Below are 27,630 nucleotides of genomic sequence, written 5' to 3'. Positions count from 1 at the left end.
AATTAAAAATGGCAAATAACTTCAGAAGAAGCAGAGGTTTCTTTGGTTGAAGATAAGATTCTCAGTTTGTTTTAATTTCATCATTTAATTTGATCAGTGTCAGCAACCTAACATACACATACATTGAGAGGCCATCTCTGAGTCTAGTCTACCTTCCTATTCCAAATGGTAAGTTCCAGATGGAAAGTTTCATGCAGGAAAAGAAGGGTGTGTGCAAAAGTATATCCTTCAACAAATTTCCACAGCAATCTACACGTTCCAACACAAAATCAACAGAAAAGAGTGCAACCTGGTCAGTCCCCTGACCAATGCCAAGAAAGTAGACAAGAATCAGAGGAAGACAAATAATGGCTTGCTGGTCTCAGTCTTTCTTACATCACTGATGAGTACATTAATTTTCTTAAGATGCCTCATCATAGGGGTGTCATAAGATGCAGCGCCGTGCCCTTTCCTTTGGCCTTTGAGGTATTCCGCCTAGAGTACGCAGCAAGACAGCAAAGTCAGAACAGGGAGAGCCCACGCACAGCTGAAGCTCCCTTGGGCCCAGGGCCACACCATGAAGCTGTCAATCCGGAGACCAGCCTTTCACATGAAGTGAATGTCCCATTCTCCATACCATAGGATTCACTTAGGATTAGAAACAGGAGCCTCTTGATTTTCAAAAACAATAAAGTTTTCAAAATTTCAACATCATAGTCGTTTCTTTGTTTTTAAATTATAATGATATGACCTTGTACATTTAAAAACATTTTTTGCATTAATAAGTTCTAGTTATATCTCATTACTCTTAGAGATTCCACTGTTTCTCTGTTGGTGATCCCCTATCTTAGTTTCAGATACTTATACAATTCCATTAATTTACAATAAAATATGTTACATAGGAATTTTAAGTTTAAAAACTTTTAAAAAATAATATTTGCTTTTCATCAGTCATCTGACCCTTTTGTGTTTTCATAATTCTAACTTGTTCTGTCACTTGACATTACTGCATTATAGCTTCCAAAAGATTGAAATCCCATGTTTGCTATTGCTGAAAGTCAGTCACTTACAACAACCAGATGTATATCCCAAACCTATTTCTTCAAACAGATACCTGAGAGAACAGACAAGGAAAAAGAAGGTAGGATCTGTAAATTGGAGGAGAAATAAGATATTCTTAAGCTAAAGTCCTATAGGATCAAACTTGCACTCTGACAAATCTGGTGGTAGATGATGGGATCTCTGAGCTAAAGTTTGAAAACCTGTCATAACTTGGGGAATTTTAGATAATTGGTCTAACAAGGGAAAATAAGTCATGTGGTAACTGGGTTTGGGCAATACATGTCTGAGTCCATTTGCTTCTCAATAATATGAAATCTGCAAGATTGTGGCATTCTCCATCATCACCCTGTACATACCCTGGTCAAACACTTACTTGCCAAACAAAATTTTAATGATTTATCCACGGACAAGTAATCTGAAGACATCTGCTCATCCCTACTTCCTAGCCCAGGCTGTTAATATATGTATGTTTAATGAAAAAAATATGAATATTTTCATCTGGTTGGATTCTAGAAGTTCGAATTTCATGGCTCTTCATGTTAAATCTGCCCCAGGTAACTCAAGTATGAATCAGACCCCGAGGATGAAACTCTTAAGGCCTGGGGAGAGGTTCCAGTAGGACCTCCTGAGCTGATGTTTTTATCACATAAAGATAGTTAAGCACACACAGACACCCAGACAAATGCCCATAAATGGAAAAGTGAACAAGGAAGGTCTAGACTGCTTAGAGGGAAACAAGAAAAGGCCCTCAGTGTGCTTTTATAACTCTTTGACGCTTTGCAGTACTATTACAGACCCAGCATCCCTTTGCATTGTCAGTGTGGAAATCACTTCTTCCTGCAAGATCTTTTATAATCTCCTCACATGAGAGCCACCAGTGCACCCATCTGCATTACCTGGCTGCTCAGCTTGGCTGCCTTCTTGGCCATTTCTATGTCTGGGCGACCGAGCATGCTTAAGCCGTGGCTGCCCTCCTTGCGGTGCTTTGCTCTGTACTCCACCTGAATTAGAAAACCAAAATGGGCAATAGGTGATGGTTGCCTGGCATGCCTTAGCAGTGGCTGTTGGGGACTGGGGACATTTTAATGACACCCTTACCTCACTGGCCTGTTTGGCTGCCTGTGTGGCCTTCTTGATGTCTGGTCGATCAGCCACTGTGGTGTAATGCAGGTTCTCTTTGGCATCTTTTCTGTAAGCGACCTTTATTGGGGAAGAAAATGTTTACTCAAGAGATATGCTTTTTTTTTTTTTTTTTCTTTTGAGTTGGAATCTCGCTCTGTTGCCCAGGCTTGAGTGCAGTGGTATAGTCTCAGCTCACTGCAGCCTCTGTCTCTCAGGTTCCAGTGATTCTTCTACCTCAGCCTCCCGAGTAGCTGGGGACTACAGGTGCGCACCACCATGCCTGGCTGATTTTTGTATTTTTAGTAGAGACAGGGTTTCATCATATTGGCCAGGCTGGTCTCGAACTCCTGACCTTGTGATCTGCCTGTCTTGGGCTCCCAAAGTGCTGGGATTATAGGCGTGAGCCACTGCACCCAGCTGAGATACGCTCTTTCTAAAAGTCCCCATTAAGCACAATCAGCTTTTTTCCTTAAACCCAAACCAATTCTCACTACTAACTTTTTGAAACTACCACAGAGGAATTAGAGTGACCACACACTAGAACAAGAGAATGCACCAATTTGGGTTCCACTGCTTCAAATGGGCCCCCGAGAACGTTGAGAGGGAAAACTTACATCACTTTGCTTCTTGGCCACTTCCATAGCATGTTTCACCTCTGGTGGCTCCAGCATGATGGAGTAGTTGGATTTTCCTTTCTCCTTGACAAACTTCTTTTTGTAATTTGTCTAAATAGAGCCAGAATTACTTCTATGAGCAAAGGAAGCTGGGAACAGAGTTGGTTTACTTGAAGAACTGTGAAATATTCAGGAAAATCCCTGCTCCCCATTTTGGCATCAATCTGGGACTTAGATAAGACCCATATTCTAGTTCTTCTCTGTCATTTGTGTTCTGCAACCCAACACTAGAACCACCTGGCAATCTTTGGAGAACCTGGGTACAGGCAAATTAAGCTCTTTTATTTACCATTTCTACCTTTTAAAAATATATGGGACTATATGGGACTCCTATAATACCGAGGTTACTACAGCATTATTGATAAGGATAGAGCAGGCAGAGATTACTGAGGCCCAAAGAGGTAGTTTTACCTTTCTAAAATTGGGTAGCAGTTTAATAATAGGAGAGGCCACTCTGAATCAGCAATGTTTCCTTCTGTTATTAATAGGTTAGTAACATCTGATATGGCTACATTACACGTCCTGTAGCAAAACCCACATTTGCCATAATTGCCAGGATTGGAAAGCCAATAAATACTGGGTCATTTTAAAAATCAGAGTTTAAGGTTCACATGTAGATACTGATAGAAAGAGTGAAGCTACAGAAAGGAAGCAAAAGGCAGCTGATACTATTTCACCAGATTCTACAGTCAAGTGGCATTGTTGCTGCCAAGAGAGCGGTGGTTGATCACTCACATCACTGACATGCTTGGTCACTTCCTTGACGTGAACAGTGTCCCGGGTCTCTGGTAGTGTTGTGTATGAGCCCTGTGCCAAGTGCTTCTTGACATAGTCCTTGTACTTGTTCTGGGGGAATCCATAGAGAGCTCATTAAGGCATCTGCCTGGGGTGTTCTCCCAAGAGGGAGGCAGAACTCATGGGCGGCTGGGGGGTTACCTCAGACACCAGGTGGCTGACAGTCTTCGCCAGCAGGATCTGAGGCGTGTCAGGTACGGCATGGCAGGTTCCTCTTTCCTTGACATGTTTCTCTTTGTATTTCAGCTGCAGGGGCAGGAAAAAGGGCATTTCTGTAGCTCCACTGGATATCCTACATATTTTTATTACACCCCCAAACCACTAGAACAGCATCATTGACAATACTAAACTCAATAAAAGATGTGATACTTGCAAATCTTGGGAAATATTCAAAAGGGTTTTTTCCTTATCTCTAGCAAGTTGTGGTTTTAATAACAATCAAAATGGATCTCGTGATGAATCTTTATATAGTCAGAGTTATGTTCACAGCATTCTCAGACACGCCATTTGTCCCTCCCATAAGCCCTGGGAGGCATTATTATTCCTTCTTTACAGAGGAGGAAACTGTAGTGAAGGGAAAATATGATCCCATAGAAAACAAATCATGGCGTTTCCATAAGGAGTCCAGCCAGGCCTTCAGGGTCCTAATTCCTGCTGTGTGAACTCTCTGCTGGTGCCGTATAAATCAAGGATTGTCACCTGGATTTAATGGCCCTTGCACTGCTGTTGCCCTGCTTGACTGCTGGTGCCCATCACAGGATAGGCCATAATTCAGGACCCATACCTGAGCCCTGATGGAAGCAGCTCTTCTCCATCCTTCCCTGGTGTCCCTGGGGACTGTACCATGGAAGATGGCCCTGAGTGAGATTAGGCATCATGGAAGGAACTAGATACTTACATCACTTTCTATTAAAGTATTCCTGAGGGCCAGCACCGTGTTTTTGTCATCAGTGACAGAAAGCTTGCAACCCTTCAGGAACTCCCGGTCCAGCTTATATTCAAACTGTTACAGAAGAAAGGCAGAAGAAAAGGGAAGGGTCACAGCACAGGAGGAAGCTGGGCATTTGATTAAACCCACAGGGAGTCCTCTTAAGGAGAGAACAAAGACTTGCTACCAGAATGAGGGAAGGGCTTCTTGGTCCCTCACTGCATTTTGGACTCTTCCTTTTCAGCCCAACTGCCAGGACCAAGCCCCTCCATCCCCAGTCTTCCGCCAGACTCTCCCCAGCCTCAGTCAGAACTCAGCCATTTGTGTCCGGGCCCAGCCAAAGGAGAATAGGCTCCATGGGCAGGTTTGGGTACTGAGCTCGCCTATCGCTCCCCTAACCATCCTCTGCTCCTTCTTGGATCTCAAACGAGCAAGGGTTAACACCCATGACAGTGGTTATTATAAATAATTATTCATTGTATTTCTCAGGTGCAGTATGCAGTTACGATCATCTATGTCTGTCCTGTCTTACATCACTCTGCTGCAGGGATGACTTGGCGGCCTGGAGGAAGTCCGGTCGGTCAGGGGTCCACTTCCAGTGGGCTTTGTTGGCCTCGTACTGTTTCTTATAGTCCAGCTGTTTTTAACAGAAGAAAGAAATCACTTGATTCAGTAGGCTAAATTCATAAACACACACGGCACAGAGGGGCTCTTGCATTTTAAAACATCTCAAATCATGATTCCTAATGCAAGAGGGAACCCCAATTAAAATTTCTGTACAATTTATGCAGCTAGTCATACCACTCAGAGGTCATCTGTTGGGACCTTGTGGTCCCGAAATAGAGGCTAAAATTTTTAAAGGCCTCCAGGTGAAAGGATTCTTTAGGCTCTCTAGCTCTGCCAGTCCAGCCCAATCATCTTCAGAATCAAGTACTTTTAATTTCTAACTAAATTCAGTTTTAATTTTTAACAAAAATGATCAAACACTAGGTATTTATTGTGTGCCAGGCACTTTTCTAAGTTCTTTACAAATTACGGAACTAATTAAATGAATTATAAAATTTTATAAAATTAATTCACCTAATCTTCATAACAACTGCATGAAATAGACAGCTGAAGAACCAGATGGAAAGGTTAAGTAAACTTTCCAAGGTGGGACTATTAGCATTTGGTGAAGCTGGAGTTTAAACCCAGGCACTCTGGCCTCAGAGGTGCTTGCACGCTTCCTAGACTCTTCAGGGCTGGGAACTGGCTGCATTGGGCCAAATCTCAGCCACAGAATTGTATGTAATTTAGTTTGAGTGTCCATGGGAGGGGGCCTGCACTATTAGGCACATTTCTTTCCTCATTCTTTCTCTCTTTTTAAAATTGAGGTATAATTTATACACAATATAATGCACATGCTTTTATATATACTATTTGATAAGGTTTTTTTCCCCTCATTTTATTTTGAAAAATTTCAAATATACAAAAAAGTTGCAAGAATATTACAGAGAATACCCATACAACCTGGATTTTGCAAGGTACATTTTACTGCATTTGCTTTATCTCACATCTGTCCTTCTATCCTTCTACCCTCAATCCGTCCTCAGGATATCTACAAGCTCTTTGCCAGCTCCTACAGGCATTCCAGTTTGCTAGCCCTCATAAATATATGTCCCCTCTGGCACTAGTGGGTACTAATTGGGTTTTAATGGTTTATTGTATAACCATTTAATATATTTTTAAGAAGTCGGTGCTCATCTAAATGCACAAAATTATTTCTGGAGTTGAGGCCTTAAGATGCTGCACCCAAGAAGAGAGTCAATGCAGGGAATATCTGAGCAGGAGGAAGGTCTAGGCCAATGCCTGATGGCACCAAATGGCTCAATGTTTCTTCATCAGAAGAAGCAGATTGTAGAGTTTGAGGCAGGAGGAGAGCACAGGGGAAGAGAAAGAAAAATGCTCAGGCACTTTCCAAAAATGCAACTTATGTTTCAGAATTAAATGTCCCATTTCTCAGCCACCCACTGCAAGAACTGAGTGGGTGCAGCATCCATGGCATGGGATGAGGCCTCTCTTGCTCTTCCCCATGCTCCTTTGTGAGGACCAATGTAGCATTTATATTTTAGCATCATTGTTCATGCTCCTGGGGCCTGACTCTTGCTTTGGAATCAATCACTAGAGCTCAATTGCCTGAAGAGATGTAAAAAGAGGCCATGTGTCCTACAGAAGCTGTCAAATCCCCCACCATGCTTGGGGAAGTTTCTGGAACTTACATTGGTGTTGACTTTGTAGGCGTCCTTGGCTGCTTTGATATGAACAGCATCTGGCTCAATGGTGCAGTTGGATTTATTTCTTTGGTATACTTCTTTGTATTTCAGCTGTGGGAGGAAACACAGTGACAAGAATAATTTTTTTATAGCAGCATACTGAGCATCTTAAAAAACAAGAAATTAAATCCATGCATGACTATAGTACACAATGCTCCTTAAGATGGAATTTTAAAAATCTGTTGAGAAGCAAGGATACAGCCATGCAGAGATGCACCTTCCTATCTCAAATCAGGGGACACTGACTGTGGTCATCAGTGTCGCCATATAATTTTTTTTTTTTTTTTTTAACAGTCTCTCTCTCTGTCGTCGAGGCTGGAGTATAATGGTGCGAGCTCAGCTCACTACAACCTCTGCCTCCCAGGTTCAAGCAATTCTCCTGCCTCAGCCTCTTGAGTAGCTGGGACCACAGGCGTGTGCCACCTCGCCCAGCTAATTTTGTATTTTAGTAGAGATGGGGTTTCGCCATGTTGGCCAGGCTGGTCTTGAACTCCTGACCTCAGGTGATCCGCCCACCTCAGCCTTTCAAAGTGCTGGGATTACAGGTGCGAGCCACCGTGCCCAGCCTGCCATATATGTTTCTGTGCTTGTGCTGAAAGGACCAGTTGGACAGGTTTTCCTTTCCCCAAATCAGCAAATCCTGCATTCAGAACATCTTGATAACTGCTGATGGAAGAGAAGCCTTTCCCCACCAGCTCACCCAGACAGAATTAGTCTTGCTGTCCTTCTATGCTCCCACAGTTCTAGCTATTATCATGTCATGTTATAATTTTTTTTTTTAATCTGCCTATTCTTTCCATTAAAAAGAACTCCTTAAGGGCAAAGACCGTTTGTCATCCATCATCTTATTCCTAGTGTCAGGGACATAGACAATAAATATTTGATAAATGAATGAACTGATGGATACAGCAATCATTCTACCTTTTAAAAATATATGGAACCGTATATTGTCATTGCTAGAGACATACCTAGCAAGTTTTGGTATATGTGGGTTTGGATAGGAGGGAGAGGCAATAGGGAAGGCTTAGCCTCTGTAGGCCCAGCAGGCAGTTTTTCCATCCTGGGCCTGGGACTCACAGCTTCACTCACTTTTGCTCTTCTTAAATTTCAGGGTCCAGGGCCTCAATCTGGGCTTTCTCATTAATCGTTGGTTTTAATGTGATTAAGGCCAAAGTAAACCGTTCCAAGGGAGCCGTAGTGGGGTTTACTAACGTGATCATAGGAATCACAATTTTCCTGGCTTCACCATAGACCTTCTTTACCAGTTTACTAATCAGTGTCTTTAGGAGAAAGTCATGGAAATTCATTTTTAAAAAATCAGTACCTCAGGATATGTTTAAGCCCACTGGAGAGCCATCTGGGGAGAAGTCCAAGGCATGTGGAGAGGCCACGTGAAGGGGTTCCTGTCTCATCTACACAATAGCCCAGCTCCCAGCCCACAGCCATCACCAATGGCCAGCCATGGGGGTGAGCCACCTGGATGTCCTGGCTTGACTGAGCCCCAGGTGTCTGCCAGCAACATGGGGAGTAGGGCTACTCAACTGTGTCCAGTCAACTTACGGAATCATGAGCAAAAGAGATGACTGTTATTTTAAGCCACTAAGTTTTAGGGTGGTTGTTACACAGGAATAGATAACTGGGTTATCTATGTAATGTATCACCGTATGTAAACCAGGGTTTGTTACATCACATTAGAAGGAAGCCAAGATGAGAGGGACTGCTAAGCCATTCTAGTACTTACATCACTGACTTCATCTTTAACCTTGCGGACATGCAGCAGCATGGGCGTGTCGTGGATTGTGGTGTAGCCTCTGGGTTTGGCCTTGTTGTATTCCAATTTATAAAGGATCTGAAAGAGATCAAAAAGCAGAAAGACATCATGTCATGGTTCTCAATGTATAATATCAAAATATAAATGCAAAGTGTTTTTCTGAGTGGTTATAAAGGAAAGAGAATTCTGTGAATTTGACAGGTGCTTTCATGCTCTCTGCTAAGACCTCACTGTTTCCAGCTGGTATGTCTGCCAGTTTGGTCACAACAATACCTTTTTTTTTTTTTGAGACAGAGTCTCACTCTGCCACCCAGGCTGGAGTGCAGTGGCGTGATCTTGGCTCATTGCAACCTCCATCTCCCAGGCTCAAGCAATTATCATGCCTCAGCCTCCTGAGTAGCTGGGACAGAAGCATGCACCACCACATCTGGCTAATTTTTATATTTTTAGTAGAGATGGGGTTTGGCCATATTGGCCAGGCTGGTCTCAAACTCCTGGCCTCAAGTGATCCACCTGCCTCAGCTTCCCAGAGTGCTGGGATTACAGGCATGAGCCACCATGCCTGGCCACAAAAATTCTTTAGTGGGGAGGAGAATCCTGTGCATAACAGGGCATCTCACACCACTGCCTCCCTCCCACTAAATGGCAGTAGTCTCCAAGACTTTGTGACAATTTAAAATGCCCCTTGATGTCTGCAGATGCCCCCTGAGTTTGAGAAGGTATTCAGTGTTCCTTGCACTTACATCGCTGATTTGTTTGTTGACTTTTGTAGTACGCAGGTGTTCTGGAGTATCCACAATTGAGGTAAATTTGTCCTTTGATTTTTCATAGTTTTTCCTGTATTTGATCTAAATTGTGGAAGAGAAGAGTTAGCTTTTGAAACACCAGAGTGGGAGATGGTATCTAGCTTTCTCTTTAATTCCTAACTGGAAATGTTTACTATAAATTTGTGTCTGATAGCAAAAGTGTAATGGAGTGAGCAGATGATAGTACTACTACTAATTTCCTTTTTTTTTTTCTCTGAGTGGAGTCTTGCTCTATCACCCAGGCTGGAGTGCAGTGGTGCCGTCTCGGCTCACTGCAACCTCCACCTCCCGGGTTCAAGCAGTTCTCTTGCCTCAGCCTCCTAAGTTCCAATATGTTTTATACACATGTACTCGGAGGCCCCCAGAGGTTACAAGACTGACCCAAGGGCACATTTAGACCGAATCTCAGAGCAGGACTAGAACCTGTTCTCTGGAGTCTGACAAATATTGTTTTACTCACAACATATTGTATTGAACATGTACAATCTCCAAAGGCATTTCTCCATATCAAAGATGAAATAGGGATGTAAAATAAAGAATGAGTATATATGGCTTGAAGTATTTATCATTTTAAAAAATTCATTTGTTTTTGCAATTTTCAAGTCATAATTATTTTCATGCACAGAAGCTGTTTTAAGCAGGACAGATACAGAGAGCACCATAAAATTTCATGCACAACTATTTGAGGATCATATAAGGACAAAGGAGGAAGTTCAGGCAAACAGGATATTTATAGGGAGAGCTTAACCTCCTCATTTCACATATTGATTTCATGGTAAACTAAAATGACAAAACAAGTTGCTACTAGAAAAGCTCAATTAACTTTTTTTTTGTCTGGGAAAAATGGTATTTTACTAACATTGTGTCTGGTAGTTACCAATTATCACTGTTTATTGCTGTGTCAAATTTACCTTTCAGCATGTGCTGGAAAGTGCATGCTTCAGTTGGCCTCCTAAAAAGGCATTATTATCAGAGACACTGTTAACCAGTGTGTGTGGGATCAGATGTGCTGGAAATAACCTAGCAATTCAGGATCAAAGTCAAGAGGTGCCATGAACATATACGATATTCATAGAGCTGCACGGTAATCCTCATCTCCCCGCAACAGTTGTAGTGATAATTGAACAAGGGACACGTTAGGTGAAAACATTAAATATTCAGACCTTTTACATGCTGTTTAATCTACTTACTATCTTCAATCTCTGAGGAATCTATTTCTTTGAGGCCAATACCAAAAAGTATAAATTAATGTTATACCAATTTGGAAATAACACTTGAAAGAATCAGTTAATTTTATTAAGAGTTCTGAAAGTGTCAAATGATGTACAGATGACCGCTGTCCCATCACCTTTGGCCACATTCAGAGGTCATTTACAAGGAATGAATATTTACGTAGCTTTACCATGTGAAGCCAGCATGGGCAGGGAGTGGGAGAGGAAATCAATGAAAGCGTAGAAGGGAATGCATCCAAGACTTCTAAACCTCCTTCTTCACATCCCATCAGACATTACCTGGCTCCACATATGTGAATTGTAGAGAGCAGTCAACATATCTGGACGCAGAATTTCATTACATCCATGTTGCAGAAACATCTTGGCACTAGATTTATATTTTCTCTGTCCATGCAAAGAGCAGTGAAGCACAAAAGAGACTTATGAAGACAGAAAAGAACACGGCTCTATATCCCAGTCACCTCTGAGTGAAGAGATGTAGGCATACACACTTTGTGTACTCACGTATGTGTGGGTGAAGACATCAAATACGTCATAATGCCAAGCAGAATGACTGCAATGCTTGTGGTTGACCATTCATAGTCCTTGTGAATAGGGTATGATACAGCTAGTTTCACTTATGTTACCACCAAAATAGCTTTATAGAAAAGACAACATGTTTGGAATAGAAAGATATATAGTAAGGAGTTATGTCTTCTTTCCTTCCATTAATTTTTGTTTTTTGTTGTTGTTGCTGTTGTTTGTTCACTTGTTTTTTGCTTTTGCAACTCAATCTGCAGTTTACAGTTGCAGTTTTTAAACAGGTTCTCCAGAAGAGTAAAGGATGGGAGGACCCAGCTTTTCCTTTCATCTTCACCACAGCACAAGTGAGAACACAGAGCATGGACTGGCACACTCAAATAGCTGATAGGCTCTTTGGGTGGCTAGACAGATACTTTGAAACAGAACAGCCCAATATCATAGGCAGAACCTATGACATCCTTGCAGCAGACGGGACGACATCTCATGAGAAACCGGGAGCACAGTCCTGCCTGGGCCACCGGCCAGCCCCATCACAGTACCTGACTGATCTGGTCGCCTGCGGTCTTAGCCAGCAGATGTCTAGGCTCATCCACTACCAGGTGGTATTTATCTTTCCGCTGCTCATAATCAGCTCTGTATTTTTTCTGCTCAAACATCATAGCATATTATAGCAAGAGTACAACTTCAAGGCTTACACAGCAATGTCTCAAGGTAAACACTCCAGAGGGCCAGAACATGTCATCTCTAGTGGCAGGCTCCCAACATACCCAAGTCAATAAAAACAGGGAAGCAAAGAGAGTCAAGTGGAGGAAGATTACCTGAAGAAGGCTGGAGTGTGGGATAGGTTAGATTTATGACACTGAAATTAGAGTTCCTTGTGCCCATTTTCCATCTTTACATATGATGCCATTAGCAATGTTAGGTTTTATGGCATTTAACAGTATATTTAAAATAGGGTACTGATAAGCTACAGGTTTACTATCTAAGGCTGTGAGAATCTCAAAGCATAACTGATGCTAAAACATCCATGGGAAATTTGTAATAGTCTTCTAATACTATTAATGTATTGGATTATAAAGGAGACCTGGAAATTCTTCATGAAATAGAAAAACAGAAACAAAATATATCGATATTATATTCATAGGAAGTTACTGGCAGTAATTCTTCAGGGTTGTCCAGTCTGGAAATCTACTGAAAGTGAACAATCAAATGTAAAGACAACAAACAACAAAAAAGTCATACATTTAAGTAAATAGACCATTGGCTACATTTTCATTTTTAGATACATTGTACTAATTTTCTCATGTAATTTTTGAACTTATGGAAACCTGTGAAAAATCTGAAAATAGGAAATTAAATACAACTTTAACTACAAAGCCATCCCAATATTATAAAACCATCCAAACTAAATAAATTCATAGCTTGTTTATTTTAGCCATCTTGAGCTAAATTTAAATTATTGAAAAGATGGTTACAGGAAAGGCTGGATAAAATAGAAAGAAAAAATTGGGGTGCAAATGGATACTTCTGTGCACCAATATATGTGGGAGTAACAATGGCAATATCTTTGAAGCATGAATCACAACTATTCCTTTAGCATAGCTCTTCTAACCACTGACATTTTGGTGCCTTAGTAGAGGATATTCAATTAACCTTGAACTTCTGCATCTCCCAAATCTATACAATATTCTATAGAAGGGAGTTCCGCCGACAGTCAAGAAAATCCTTTACCTCCCTGGTATTGTCACCTGCAGGGCTGTGCTGCCCTGCATTTGTGCAGAGGTGCTGATGTTTGCAGGACTCTCCCACCACTGAACGGTCCCTTCACTTGTTCTTATTTGTAGTTTGGCAGAGCTTGTTAGACGGTGACATTATAGAGTCTTTTCCAAATCTTTAGTTAAAATGAAAACTTAGGATGGCTTTCCTGTCATTCTGTGTATTGGGCTTTAATTAAAAAAAAAAACTCTGAGACTTCCTTTAGGGAATTGAATAGGCTTAATTGGAGCAGTTTATTCATACATACCTCATTCATCAATTGAGTTGCATACTTGAAATGCCTATTGATTGGAGAGTCAGCAACATACTTGAAATCTGACTTCGTCCTTTCAAATACTTCTTTATACTTATACTAGAAAAAACAGAACATGGTTACTTGACAGCAGGCTATGATTATCTTAAGAATGAGACATGCTGTTTATCATATCATATAATTGTGATAATTAATTCATAGAGCTAACACATATTCGTTTGTTGGTTTGTTTTGAGACAGGGTTTCACTCTTTTGCCCAGGCTGGAGTGTAGGGCATAGTCATAGCTCACTGCAACCTTCGCCTCCCAGGCTCAATCGATGTTCCCACCTCAGCCTCCCAAGTAGGCGGGACTACAGGTGGTACACCACTACGCCTGGCTAATTCATGTATATTTTGTAGCAATGGGGTTTTGTCATGTTGCCCAGGCTGGTCTCGAACTCCTGGACTCAGGCTATCCACCTGTCTTGGCTTCCCAAAGTGCTGGGATTACATGCATGAGCCACAGAACCCAGCCAAGCTAACACATATTGACTGATTGTTTATTCTACCTCCAAGGCAATGAAGGGTAGAACTGCCTAGATGTCTTGAAAACTGGCCCAAAAGTGGACACTAGAAAACGCTCCCATTGAATGGATGCTGAATAGATTTATTTTCCATACTGGGCAAAAATCTAAATATTATAATTATTATTTAAATATTATAATTATTATTTAACTTTGAAAGTATTTTCATGTGCACTTGAAGGTTTTTAGTACATTAATTTGAAGATAGTTTTCCAGCAATTAATCAGATAATCATAATCTTCTAAGAGCAAGTGTGGGGTGTGACCCTGTTTTTAAACAGCTTCATGAGTTAGAATGGGTTTCACCATTCCACAGTGTTGTAACAAACAAAGAAGAATGTGCCCTAGAATGAATTTGGCCCACAACGTCTTCTTAGATGTTTTATTTACTACCTGGCATTTTTCAGGAAAAAGTTTGCTGGATCATCTCATACAGATCAAATGCAAGTGAATTGAATTGCTTTATTTTGTAAATAGGAAAATGAGGCCATAAAAACTAGATGGTTTGCCTCATGTCATACATTATTTGTGGATTAAAATAACCCAACTTTATATTGGCTATCATATCAGCTTTAATAGGAAAAACTATCCAGAGACATATTAATAAGGGGAGAGTTCTAGATGAATCTAGAGCTGAATAGGGGCTGAACTGAGATGACTTTTCATCAAATTCAAATAAATGCCTTCAGTCAATGAGGTTAATACCCGAGAGTTTCCTAGGAGTGAACAATTCAGCATGTACTCAAACTATAAGGTCTAGAAGCCATGATACGGATGGAAACATGAAGGACTATTTCCTCAGTGCTAATTCTCTCTGTGGGTGCAGGTGTGTGTCAAATGGATGTGGCCAATTCTCCTTGAATATATATACCTTGCTGTAGAGAGTCTTGTTCTTTTCAGCCAGAGTGAAATCAGGGGTATCATAGGCATAGCAACCAATGCCTTTAAGCCAAGTCAAGTCTTCCTTATATTTTACCTGGGAGAAGAAGAACATCAAAGAGTTCTAAGAAGCCATCTCCAAACAGCAGTAAGTTAGTATCTATACAAGTGGAACAAACAGAAGCCCCACCCCTTGAGGTATAATTTCAAAGAAGTTTCCAGTAATACTGACCTCTGGTATATTGTTCTATAACATATGGAAATTTTCCATTTTTAATACTAATTAAAGCAATTCAAATTTAACAAGCATACTTTCCTAGAGAGTATATCATTAGCTTGGCAGCTGTATTTTCATACATAGAGTTGAACTTTCTAAGTGAGCATTGTTATGTGTCTTAATTGCTTCATGAAGTTGTCACTTCAATGGATCAAAAATAGGCTATTTCCTAGATGATATATATCACTTCCAGTACTGTAATATGGTATCATACATTTAGGAGAAAAATAGGTCTATAAATTTGAATATACATTTCCTTCTCCCAAGTTGAAATTCGCTCACTTAGCAATTGAGTTTTATGATTTAAACATCCACACACAAAATCTAAAATCTAGCCAAGTGTTTCTTCAGTTTTTATGAAGTGTTTGATTTCAGAGCTTAAATGGGAATATGAATTTATATGTGAAAACAGAAGATGTCAACACTCACATCACTGACTGCGTCAGTGACTGCTCGGTGGTGGAAATGCTCCGGACGATCAGGAATGGACCTCCAGATACCCAGCTGGCTCATGTAGTTCTCCTTGTATTTTATCTGTTATAAAAAACACAAAGACAGCTGTAAGTCTTACCCAAAGTTAATGTAAATATGGCTTCTTCTCTCTGGAGAACTTTAGAAGAGGGAGATTGCTAAAAAATATATGTATCTATATGGTGAGTTATAGAGCCCAACACAAGTAGAAATATTTAGGGACATACTTTACTGATGTCATCTGTGACTTTGCGATGATAGACAATATCTAGGGCATCTTTCACCGTGTGGTATTTTCCTTTGGTCTTTTGAAATGTTTCTTTGTAGCGTAGCTAGAAAGAAAAAGCACATGAATTACAAAAAACTACCAAGTTAAATATCTGAGCTCTTTTACGCTTGAACTCTCTTGTCTTCTCTCTTTGGTTTTCCCATGAATACATTTAGGAAAAATTTAAAAGCTTTTTTCAGACCCTAGAAGAGAAAAAGAACATTAGGGAAAACTGATGAAATCCAAAGCAACTATGGAATTTAACTGATCATAATGTATCAATCTTGATTCATTGGTCATGGCAAATCTACGATGGTGATATAGGTGTTGGCAACAGGAGAATAGGGGTGTTCCCCTGGGTGTGGGGCATGTGAGAACTCTGTACTATCTTTGACACTTTTTGGTAAATCTAAGACTACTTAAAATAAAAAGTTTTTTAAAATGTAAAACATAAACCAAAAGCTCATTTGAGAGGGAGAAAAAAAACCCCAAACAAACATACCATTGTTGAGCCCAAGATATGCTAATGTACCTGGAAAAGGGAAAAAGGTCTAGCTTCTAACTCCTGATATTAAAATGCCTTCTCCACTAAGCAGTCTTAAAACTTTATTTCATTATAATCTTTATCTTTGTGATATTTCAAGAGAAAACAGCTCTGATTCTAAACTGAGAACATCATAGAAGATTCATCTAATCTACACAAGATGGGTGCTTCTCTGCACAACCTATTTTCAACGTCAAACAGTTCTTTTCTTTTTGGGTAGCTGAGCAAACACACAATGAAAGGTGTCTTTTCATTGACTTTGTAATTTTGTTTTTTAGCTGGATCATAAGATTGCTTAGATCTACTTGTGGGGCTAGCCATGGTTAATACACTGAATTAAATGCCAGATACTACCCTTGTTACATTAGACTATTGTAAAGATCAGAGTTATCAGAATTTCTACTGATAAAGCCCTAGGGATGGCACTGTCCGGTGGGGCATGATGAATCCCAGGGCCAATTTCCATGTGTAGTCACCGCTGTAAGATATTAATTCAGCTTGGTTCAAATAAATATTCAACAATAGATTTTGAGGGGAGTATATGATTTTTTCCCAGTATGTATGTATGTATGTATATGTGTGTGTGTGTGTATATATATATATACACACATGTATATACACATATATATACATGTGTATACACACACACACACACACACACACACACATATATATATATATATATACTTTTTTTTTTTTTTTGAGGCGGAGTCTTGGTCTGTCGCCCAGGCTGGAGTGCAGTGGCGCAATCTCGGCTCACTGCAAGCTCTGCCTCCTGGGTTCATGCCATTCTCCTACCTCAGCCTCCCGAGTAGCTGGGACTACAGGTGCCCTGCACCATGCCTGGCTAATTTTTTGTATTTTTAGTAGAGACGGGGTTTCACCGCATTAGCCAGGATGGTCTTGATCTCCTGACCTTGTGATCCGCCCGCCTCGGCCTCCCAAAGTGCTGGGATTACAGACGTGAGCCACCGTGCCTGGCCCCAGCTTATATTTTAAGCACTAACTGGCATTGCCTTTTTCTAACTAGTAGGCTCTTCTCTGCTCCAAATAAAAATTCCTAACAAAATTATGGAACTGAGATATTGTTCACATTTGCTGTACCTTCTCTTTTCTGCTTAGGGTGTACTGCAATTACCTTAAGATGCCTTGAAATCCTAGAGTCATGTTACTAAGTTGAGGGGGTCATGAAGTTGGCTTGATTTTTGGCTCAGTTTAAGTCCCAACATGTCTAGTCCTCTAGGGGTGTGGCTCTGGTAATGGGTACAGTGAATTCCTGGTTGGGCCCTGAGACACAAAACCTGTAAGGACTGGCTATTTACCTTAGAGTCACTATTTCACATCTTCATTAACTGATTATTACCATTAAAAGGCAGCCTTGCCCTCGATTGTGTGATATGGAAAATGAACATCTGTCCTCCCTAATTTTAACCACTGTGTCATGCATCATTCATATGATCTATATGCAATTAAGAGAAGAAAGGGAATAAACATTTTCTGAGTGTCAACTAGGAGCCCAGCAGCATGCGAGACGCATATACATTATCTTGTTTGGTTTTACTTAATTATCTCAATTTTCATTGTCATTCCACATATATGAAAAGAGACTTGGAAAAATTAGACAAATGATATAGAATCATACAGCAGGCAAGTAATAGCATCAGGATTTGAATCCATGTCTGGCTGACTCCAAACCATAATTTTATGAATATGTAAATTAACTGTCAAGTATCCCCAGAAAATGCTACTGAAGAATTACAAGAAAGGGTCATATTTTTACTCAGGAGAGAATTGAGAAGAATAGGCTTCTGGTATCTCTCAGCTATTTTGCCTGACTGGTATTCTTTGGGCCATTTTTTTTTTTCCTCCTTAAAAAAAAGTGTGTTTTTTTCCTGGGCCATGACTTAGAACTATGGATACGGCTGAAGTATGTTATGTTTCTTAGGTACTTCAACCTCAGCTCTCCCTAGCATAGCAGAAGAAAAAAGGAAAGGATGCATACATCGCTGGCATTCCAGTAAGCTCTCTTGGCTCTGATGAGGATTGGCGTATCTGGAACTGGAGTGTACTTGTCCTTCATCTTTTCATATTGAATCTTGTACTTTTTCTGAGAAATAAATACAGAAGAGAGAGACAAGTTTAAATGTCTTCCCAATTCCCAACCAAGCCGCAGGTCTTGTGGAGGGGCACAATGTGTTACACACTTTAAGAGAATAGCTCTGCCTTTTGTGTTTTGATGATGCTGAGCACCATTTATAGTAATGAACTCTCTGATCAGGGTAGCAGGGGAAGGTTTTAACAAAGTATTTTTCCTTTTACCCAGTGCCTCAGTGCTGAATTCCTATCTTACCTCGCTGACCATGTCTTTCACGTCTTTAGCGTGCTTCAAGGCTGTGGTCTGGTTTCCAGCGTGATGATGGGGTCTTTCTTTGGTGGCAAGTTCAACATACAGATACTGAATAAGAGAAGAAAGTGAGGTGTCTTAGAGATAAAGCATTTAGTATTTAGCATTCAGTCCACTTCATTCATTTCTAACCATTCAGCGGGAAGGTGGTATCTGCTTACTGTCCTGATGTTTGCTTGTTTTTTTGTTATATGTGCTTCTGTTCATTTGTTTCTCTCTGTATCTCATATTTGAAAACACATATACATACTCCAGTTATCTAATATGCCTACTGCTGAGTATGATCCAAGCAAAGCCATGTGATAAAGAATGCTAACAGAAGAGTGAGAGGATTCTGATAGACCCCTCAACATATTTTCCCCTCATTTTTGCTTGAATACATGAAATATAGCTTCATTTGTCTGTGGATAACAGGAAGATCCTACAGAATGATCAAGCAATTATTTTCATTAGTTTGAGTCCACAGACTTCACAAGTTTTATAACACTTAGGAAAGAAGATGTGGCATCCCTTGCCTGAGTAAAACACAACCATAATGATCATGGCCCCAAAGAGAACTGCTTCTTCAAGTGTAGTGTTAGTGGGCATGAGGTTGCAGCCAGGACAACCAAGTGTGTGAGTCTGCCACTGGCCAGGTGACCGCCTGTGATGCCTGAGTGGCAGGTTTATGAACCTCTGAGCTTACCTGGCTCTGAAGCTTCTGCCCTCGCTTGGCTCTTAAAAGATCAGGAGTATCAGGAACTGAAGTAAAGATTGACTTCTGCTTCTTGCCTGCAGCTCTGTAGACCAGCTAGATATAAACAAAGTTATCACCATCATTTCTGTTTCATGAGCATGTTATGTTCTCTGCAGATGCCTTCACTGCTTTTACGTAGAAAAGGTAGGAGCCCTCCCACTGCAATGATTGCAGTTTCTTCCCAATAAACCAACCTTTTATTTACCTCCTGCACCCTCCTTTTCTCTTTTCCCCTGTGTCAAAACAAGAGACATTCTCTAGCCTGTCCAAAATTCAAGCCTCCTGCTGTGTTCTTGGTCCCACTTGCAGTTGTCCCTTCTAGTACCCTATTCCAGCAATTGTCCCCTTCTCCTCTGTATCTTCCATCCTTCTTGTTTTCCCAACCCTGTCTTCACCCACCTGCAAACAGACTCAAGACCTCCCGTCATTAATTAAGCCTTTTCCAGCCTCTAGCCAATGGCCTTCATTCTTCTTTTCTCAGCCAAGTTGCCTGTGTTTCTTCTTTGCCTCTCTTTTGATTAATTTCTCAAGACCATAGCTTGACTCCCCCCTACTCACACCAATGAAGTCACACTCATTGAGACTACCAAGGACTTCATGATTGCCACGAACACTTCTCTGTAGCAACTGAAGCTGCTCAGTGTTTCATTCCTGAAAACTCTTTTCTCTGGCTTCCATTCCACCATTCTTCCCTAGGTGGCCTCCTGTCTTTTAGGCCTCCTCATCAGCCTCCCTCTGTGGTTCTGCTCTCATACAAAGGCTGCTGTTAGCTGGGGTGAAAGATTGGCCCCTTTCACCCAAGACATTCTCCTGGGGTGATCTTATCTGTACCTGTGATCTCAAACATCACTTTGAGATTGATGACTTCCAAATCTACATATCCAGTGTCATTCCTGAGCTCCAGACCCAAGTTTTCTGCAACTTTCTGAATTTGGGTGATTTACCATGTTCAATGTATAATTTTTTATATTGCCTCTATCTCTATCTCAAATTGCTTCTCCTATTTTCTCTATTTTGCTCAATGACTCTTTGATATCCCAGTTACTCAGGTCAGAAACTGCGGGGAGTCATCCTAGGCTCCTCCCTTATTCCTACATCAAAATGGTCATGAATCTTGGGCTCCTAACTTTGTGATATTTTGAAATCTGATTCTTTGCCAACACTACTGCTCTAGTTCAGCCTTCCATCTTATTTTCTACATGTCGAAACCACCTGCTCAACTCCTCTATTGGACCACTCCACATGATTCACCCGTCTTTCAAAAGTCTGAGACACATATTTTTTTAATGCTCAAATCTATTCTTCATAGAAATAATTCTTCAGTGATTTTTCATAAGGTCCAAGGGCATTTACATAACACCTACAAGTTTTTATAACCTGGCTCCAATCCATATTTCTGTAATAGCTTCATTTCCCAGTGTCCTGCCACACCCCCCATGTGCTATGTAAACTACTCCCAGTTACAAGAACTCATTATGGCTGCTTTCACAGACTGTCCTTCCTGCCTTGAATGTTCTTCTCCCTCTTATTTGCCTGGAAAACTCCAAGAGTCCATGCTGTCTTGACTATTCCTATATAAGACCATTTATCACACTGATGCCTGTTTCTTCTCCAAGACTAGGGCACAGCAGTTCAGTGGTATGATCCTTTCATCAACTAGAGCTCAGACAAAGGGCCTAAAAAATAATAGTTCCCTAATAAATGTTGAAGGAATTTAATATAATGAGGCAAATGAGAAAGAACAAATGGAAACCAAATAAATTCTAATCATGGATATAAATACCAGTTGAACAGATAAAATGTAAGAAATACACATACACACATACACACGTCGATTTCTTTAAATCTGAATTATATACCACTGCAAGTTAAAACAAAGTGTAACTCGTGTGTTTGGGGCTGTTTTTCTCATGTTACTATTGAGAGGAAAGAGATAAACTAAATGAAAACTTAATGTTTCTTACAAGCTAAATTTTGAGTAAAGTAAATCAACAACTCATAGAATTTTATGGTTAAAATGAGCTCAAATCATCATTTAGTCCAATTCTTCAGTTTAGGAAATTAGGGTGCTAAAGTTGTGAATTACATAAGGTCATACTGCTAACTGGAAGTAAATCTGGGACTAAAATCCAATTCTCCCAAGCCATTTTTTTCTTATTTTTAAATTTTATTTATGTATTTATTTTTAGAGACAGGGTTTCACTATATTGCCCAGGCTGGCTTCAAACTCCTGCACTGCAGTGATCCTCTGGTCTCAGCCTCCCAAGTAGGTAGGACAATAGGTATGTACCACTGTGCTTGGCCTCTATGCCATTTCTAGAATTATACATTTCTCTGTGTATTTTATTTCCCCTGTACTTAGGTATGCATCGCTTATGCTTCTTGGGACAATAGGCCTGCTTCCTAGTATTATAAATGTGTATATGTCAAGAATCTATACAATTGAAAGACAACTCAAAAATCAGTAACTTCTTTTGGCCATCACACTTTTTACTAACTCAATGTTTTCTAAACTTTCCTGGTATTAACTCCCACCATGGTTCTTATTAAAAATGGATTCCTAGGCTCTCTCCCAACCCTTCTGAATTCAGGGGAGTGGCTTGGATCACTCTTATGTGATCTGGGTCTGGGTCATTCTTATGGAGAGGCAAATGTGGTGCAAACTGCTCTACTGAAAAATATCCATTCTTCTTCCTCAGTGCTGATGCGCAATTTGCACAAAATCCCCCTGGGAATTGAGAAGAGGAGAAACTAAAGTTTTAGATAATTCTGAACCCAGAAAGCCAAAAAGAGTAAAGGTATTTCAGAGTTATCTTTACTCTGAAGCACTGTAAGTTACTATTTTATTATTATTATGATTATGATTATTTGGTAGCTGGAGGAGAGATGTGGTGCAGTGGTTTTCCACACAGGTTGCATATTATTAAACAGAATCTCTGTGGAGCATCTAAAAGTATACAGATGGCCAGACACAGAGAATCAGAGTCTGGTGTGGAACTAGGGGTCAGGGCCCTCTCTGGGTGGTTTTTAAATATTTTACAGGTGATTCTCATACTGAGCCAGAGTGGAAAAGCACAACTTTACTAGGATAAAAATAACATAAGCATTCCAGTCTGAGTGCGAGCACTGGCTGAAATAACACAGTGAAGCTTTTAGGAAAGCAAATGGGCTCAATGTTGCATTTGCAAAAGCTGAAGAGTTAGTCATCCTCTGTCTCTGGCTCACTGAGTATAGGAAGCTGCATATCCCCTCCACTGAGGGTGACATTTGGTATTTCAGGGCATCGCTAAGAGCATAAGATTCCTAATCAGCAGCCATCAGAGCTACTGAGAAGGATGAAATGGCCTGGAAGCCAATGCTCAGCTGGGTGAAGCCACAATACAGAATGATGAATGCACAAACTGTTGAATGGAGCTACAATACCAGAGTGACAATAGAATGAGAATGGCCAACTGACCTATAAGAAGAGCAACCATTTACCCTTGTGAAATGCCCTTTGGCAAACATGCACATCTGTTATGGCCAGGGCACTATGGGACACACATAAATAACATGGGGTCCAATCATCAAGGAACCAGCACGCTAGGTGAGAGAATCAGATCTATTCACAGATAACTGCAATATATCAGGAGCCTCAATGCCAAATGAACATGAAACTAAGTAGTCTGTTTTTTACTGAGTGGGCAGCAGAGCAGGGGGCCACTGAAGACTTCTCCAATGGCACTGCTATGTTCAGGGCTCCTGATAGCAGGAATTAATGAAAATTTTGAAATAAGTTAAGTTTAGAGACAACAAAAATAATAAGTAAGAAGCCCTTTCTAGGCCAGGTGTGGTGGTTCATGCCTGTAATTCCAGCACTTTAGAAGGCCAAGGCGGGTGGATCACCTGAGGCCAGGAGTCCAAGACCATCCTGACCAACATGGAGAAACCCCGTCTCTACTAAAAGTACAAAATTAGTCAGGCGTGGTGGTGCATGCCTGTAATCCCAGCTACTGTGGAGACTGAGGCAGGAGAATTGCTTGAACCTAGGAGGCGGAGGTTGCGGTGAGCTGAGATCACACCATTGCACTTCAGCCTGGGCAACAAAAGCGAAACTCCATTTCAAAAAAAAAAAAAAAAAAAAGAAAGAAAAGAAAAAAGAAGGTCTTTCTAATCTATAAAATCATGCAAAACCCCTCATCAGCCCTAGACATAGGAAGAGCAAGTATGAGTATGCTTATCTTACCAAAAGGGGGCAAAATAAGTAAACTGAGGTAAAGTGCAGTTGGTTGACTTGCTTGACACAGTAGCCATTCCACAGTTAAGAGGGGAAATATTTTACCTGCCACAGTTGCCTGAACAGCGATCACTAGAGGAACTAAGGACTCTGTGGAGTAATTTAGTTTGTACCGGTCAATTTGGTTGACTTTAGTGACAAGTAACGTGTCCTTACCTCACTCAGATGTGTCTTCAGTTCTTGCACTTTTCTGTATTCTGGAGTGTCAAGCACCACTTTGTATTTGTCTCGCATCTTCCTTGCCTTATCAGTGTACAGGTAATTAGACTAAAAAAAAAAAAAAAAACAAGAGAAATACAAGTTGATTAATCACTTATGGGATTCATGTCATGTTTTCTTTCAAATGTCTGGCAATGTGTAAGCTGAGCAGGGCTTTCATGTGTCCTGGATGTCTTCCCAGGTAGAAGCAAAAACAATTGTCATTTAAGGAAGCTCAGCACCTTCCACAAGAGGCACAGATCACATTAAGAAGGTGATAACCGGCTCAAGTGAGTTAATGGGTAAATTTCCCCTTAAAAGTAGCTGCAGGCTATCCCTTCTGCCTAGCCCTGGAGGCTGGTGATGGGGGCATCCAGCTGTGCAGGGGTAATTATGCATTGTGATGATGTGCACTCACCCAGAGCTTCCGCAGGTGCCGGGAGCGGACCATGTCAGGAGTGTCATACAGGAAGCAGCCAAATCCCTTCAGGACCTGCAAGTCCTCTTTGTATTTAATCTGAGAGGCAAACACAGAAATATAGCTGGTCATAAGCAAATGTAAATCAGGAAACACAAAAGATGGAGTAGCAACACTTCTTAATTACTGTATCTTTCGTTTTGGTTCATCTACTTTTTTTTTTTTTGAGACAGTTTCATTCTTGTTGCACAGGCTGGAGTGCAATGCCAGGATCTTGGCTCACTGCAACCTCCGCCTCCCGGGTTCAAGCGATTCTCTTGCCTCAGCCTCCCTAGTAGCTGGGATTACAGGCGTACATCATCATGCCCGGCTAATTTTTGTATTTTCAGTAGAGACGGGGTTTCACCATGTTGGCCAGGCTGGTCTTGAACTCCTGACCTCAGGTGATCTGCCCACCTCAGCCTCCCAAAGTGCTGGGATTATGGGCATGAGCCACCATGCCTGGCTGGTTCATCTACCTTGTACTCTTAGTTTACTTGCACCCAAATAAGTCATGGGTTTTTTCATTTAAGTCTCCAGCCCTGAGGTGAGGAGAGAACACTGCTATTATTTTATTACTGTAATATTGATTGGAGAAAACAACAGATTGAATGGATTGATCTTTTAGGAGGAGAGAACATACAAGGAGAATGAAAAAAGTGGCAGCAAGAAGTTGTTAACAGGATCAGAGTAGGGATGAGTGAGAGGAAAATACTCAACATGACCTGGGACGGAGGCCACATAGGGAGTGAGGGAGTGAGGAGTTGGAATGATTCCGTGTTGAATGTAGAACGGTGGTCACTGAGTGATCAAGAGTAATGGCAATTCTGTCTTTCCCAAGTGGTCCTCTTATTACTGTTTCCATAGCTGGAGAATTGTGGCATCCTCCTCCCACATTATCTTACCTCCAACTTGTACTCTTTGTTTAGAAGTGCTTATCAGAAAAGGCTGTTCCAAGACAACTGGTTGTCTTAACTGCTGAAAGCAAGCCTGCATCTTGTTAAGACTACTCCAGAAAGACCCCTACAAGATGCTTACATCACTGGTAATGTCTCCTACGTAGCGGCAGTGGATCACTTGGGGTGTGTACGGCAGAGAGATCATGTGGCCCTGCATCTTGAAGAAGTCTGATTTGTAGATCAACTAAAGAAAAAAAATACCCAAAAACACATGCATTAGAGACCGAATGATTGACATTCATCCCTGGTCTCTACTCCCTGTCTTTCCTAAGAAAATACCCACCTCACTGACAGCCTCTTGTGTCTTCTTGACTTGGCGGATCTCAGGGGTATCGGGAGTTGTATGGATCTTGTCTTTCAGTTTGTGGTACAATTCCCGATACAGTCTCTACATTGGAGGAAATATCATTACAGGTATTTAGTAAGGGATGACGAGAGCATCTACTGACTAATCAGGAATAAAATATTTTAATAAGGAAGAGGGGAGGAAATATCAAGGATATAGAAAATTATTGAGATTAGGAAAAAAGGAGAAAATGAGATTTATTTCATTTCGGTGAAGAATTCTGAGCACAAAGCCTTCCACTTTCTATCAAATGGCTGCATAGTAGGATCAGATACGCAAACCAATAGTTGGTGTAGAAAACCAGGATCATGAGTCAGACTAAAATGCAAACTTATTAAAGATTTTTGAATATAAATGTCAAAAGAAGAAATTATTTCTTTAGAAAAGTTTTGCATCATAATCTATGGACCCGAGTCTCTCCAAGGCATTACCAGATACAAAAAAACCACTGCCGAGAAATATCAGTATCACAATGTGACAATAAGGACCTTTTTCATTTTTGCTGGTATGTAAATTTACAACTGAAATGCAATTAATTCTTAATGCATTTCAAACAAAGCCATGGCTATTACAACTCAATATGTCTCTTGCAGAATCAGCATTCAGGTACCTCGCTGGTAACATTGTTGACTCTCCGGACGTGGACAAATGGAACATCTTTGGGACCAAGTGTATACCCATATGCCTTGGTGTGTTCATAGGCTTCTTTGTACTTGAACTGCAAAAGCAAAGTTGGAATGAGATCAATGATGGGTAAACAAGAAGCGACATTACATTTCTGCAAATAGAAGAGATGTCACCTTTATTTGAAAAATTGCTCTTTTTAACGATTAAGTATGAAGAAAAGTCATTGACAAAATTTCAATATTAATCCAAGCCTTGAAAATTATGTCTTGTAAAATAAAACCAGGCCCAGAAAAGAATAAAATTCGGCCTTGCCTAGGTGAAATCTGTTTGTAGGGAGGTATGCAAAATGCCAGAAAAAATCTATATTTTTAGCCCCAATGTGGCTAGAAAATTAGAAAATACAATTAGGTGTTAGATTATTAAATCTATCATATCTATAGATATAGATATAGATACACACACACACACACACACACACATATATATAATATACTTCCAAAGATGTCATATCTTCTGCAGTGAAACATAGCAGAAGGAAGACAATGCTATCACCACACCTCAGTAGTGCGTGTGTGAAGTTGCATTTCCAGTAAATGGCTTGGGATAATTCAGGGTGCATCTGTGCAAATTAAAGCCAGCAGAAGTAAAGGCATCATGACAGCCATGGGCCCTCAGCCAAGGCTCCCACAAACATCCTGTTCTAACCCACAGGGCTACCCAGGCACTGCTGAATTGCAGAAGCGGTCAATTCCACAGCACCCCTCAAAAATGTGCTGTCTCTCCTCTCCAGCTCCCATCATTCTATCAGGTTGAACCTTTAGGGTGTGACTGGAGGACTAGAACAGGCTATTAATTAATATGAGTCTCCTGCCAACCCACCTTCAGACCCATCTCAATGAGGAGGAGACTACTCACATAACTGCTCATGTAACGGGTGTCCTTGACGTGTTTGAAGTGAGGAGTGTCACCTGGAAGTCTATATCCAGTGGGCAGGGTGCGCAGGCTGGTTTTGTATAGGTTCTGCCGGAATGAGGAAGAGCAGGTTAAATGACATCTGGCATCAAGTAACTGATTTGAGCTTAACAAATCACATATCGCTCATGTTAGGTTTTTGACTAGATACTTAATATACTTATGCTCACTGAATTGATTTCAGGAAAGAATTAAATACATTCTAAGAGTCATAAAATGAGTTAGATTACTCTTCACTTATTGTTTTGGAAAAATAGAACAATGAGTGAAATGGTTTATTGAAAGTAGTTCCTGGCAAGGTGTGGTAGCTGACATCTGTAATCCCAACACTTTGGGAGGCCAAGGCAGGATGACTACTTAAGGTCAGGAGTTGAGACCAGCCTGGACAACATAGCAAGATCTCACGTCTCCAAAAAATTAA

At 40.7% G+C, this 27,630-nt stretch overlaps 1 protein-coding gene across 1 annotated transcript in view; it reads right to left on the bottom strand.

Moving 5' to 3' along the window:
* The window catches only part of NEB (nebulin), a 226,170-nt gene that overhangs the window by 36,796 nt on the left and 161,744 nt on the right, over positions 1 to 27,630 (bottom strand). Inside the window, exons 102-125 of the mRNA XM_011943053.1 lie at positions 27,153 to 27,257; positions 26,221 to 26,328; positions 25,548 to 25,652; positions 25,344 to 25,448; positions 24,267 to 24,365; positions 23,807 to 23,917; positions 19,324 to 19,428; positions 18,585 to 18,689; positions 18,237 to 18,341; positions 15,650 to 15,754; positions 15,381 to 15,485; positions 14,667 to 14,771; positions 13,227 to 13,331; positions 11,743 to 11,847; positions 9,387 to 9,491; positions 8,614 to 8,721; positions 6,819 to 6,923; positions 5,093 to 5,197; positions 4,531 to 4,635; positions 3,774 to 3,878; positions 3,573 to 3,683; positions 2,778 to 2,888; positions 2,140 to 2,241; positions 1,938 to 2,042 (exon numbers count right to left, since the gene is read on the bottom strand). Of these exons, the coding sequence (XP_011798443.1) occupies positions 1,938 to 2,042; positions 2,140 to 2,241; positions 2,778 to 2,888; positions 3,573 to 3,683; positions 3,774 to 3,878; positions 4,531 to 4,635; positions 5,093 to 5,197; positions 6,819 to 6,923; positions 8,614 to 8,721; positions 9,387 to 9,491; positions 11,743 to 11,847; positions 13,227 to 13,331; positions 14,667 to 14,771; positions 15,381 to 15,485; positions 15,650 to 15,754; positions 18,237 to 18,341; positions 18,585 to 18,689; positions 19,324 to 19,428; positions 23,807 to 23,917; positions 24,267 to 24,365; positions 25,344 to 25,448; positions 25,548 to 25,652; positions 26,221 to 26,328; positions 27,153 to 27,257 (2,535 nt within the window). The remainder of the gene's footprint in view (positions 1 to 1,937; positions 2,043 to 2,139; positions 2,242 to 2,777; positions 2,889 to 3,572; positions 3,684 to 3,773; positions 3,879 to 4,530; positions 4,636 to 5,092; positions 5,198 to 6,818; positions 6,924 to 8,613; positions 8,722 to 9,386; positions 9,492 to 11,742; positions 11,848 to 13,226; positions 13,332 to 14,666; positions 14,772 to 15,380; positions 15,486 to 15,649; positions 15,755 to 18,236; positions 18,342 to 18,584; positions 18,690 to 19,323; positions 19,429 to 23,806; positions 23,918 to 24,266; positions 24,366 to 25,343; positions 25,449 to 25,547; positions 25,653 to 26,220; positions 26,329 to 27,152; positions 27,258 to 27,630) is intronic.

This window comes from Colobus angolensis, unplaced genomic scaffold, assembly GCF_000951035.1.
Source record: "Colobus angolensis palliatus isolate OR3802 unplaced genomic scaffold, Cang.pa_1.0 Scaffold215, whole genome shotgun sequence".
Classification (NCBI taxonomy): Eukaryota; Metazoa; Chordata; class Mammalia; order Primates; family Cercopithecidae; genus Colobus; species Colobus angolensis.
Note: the sequence above shows the minus strand (reverse complement) of the source record. Positions and strands in the feature narration are given on the sequence as shown.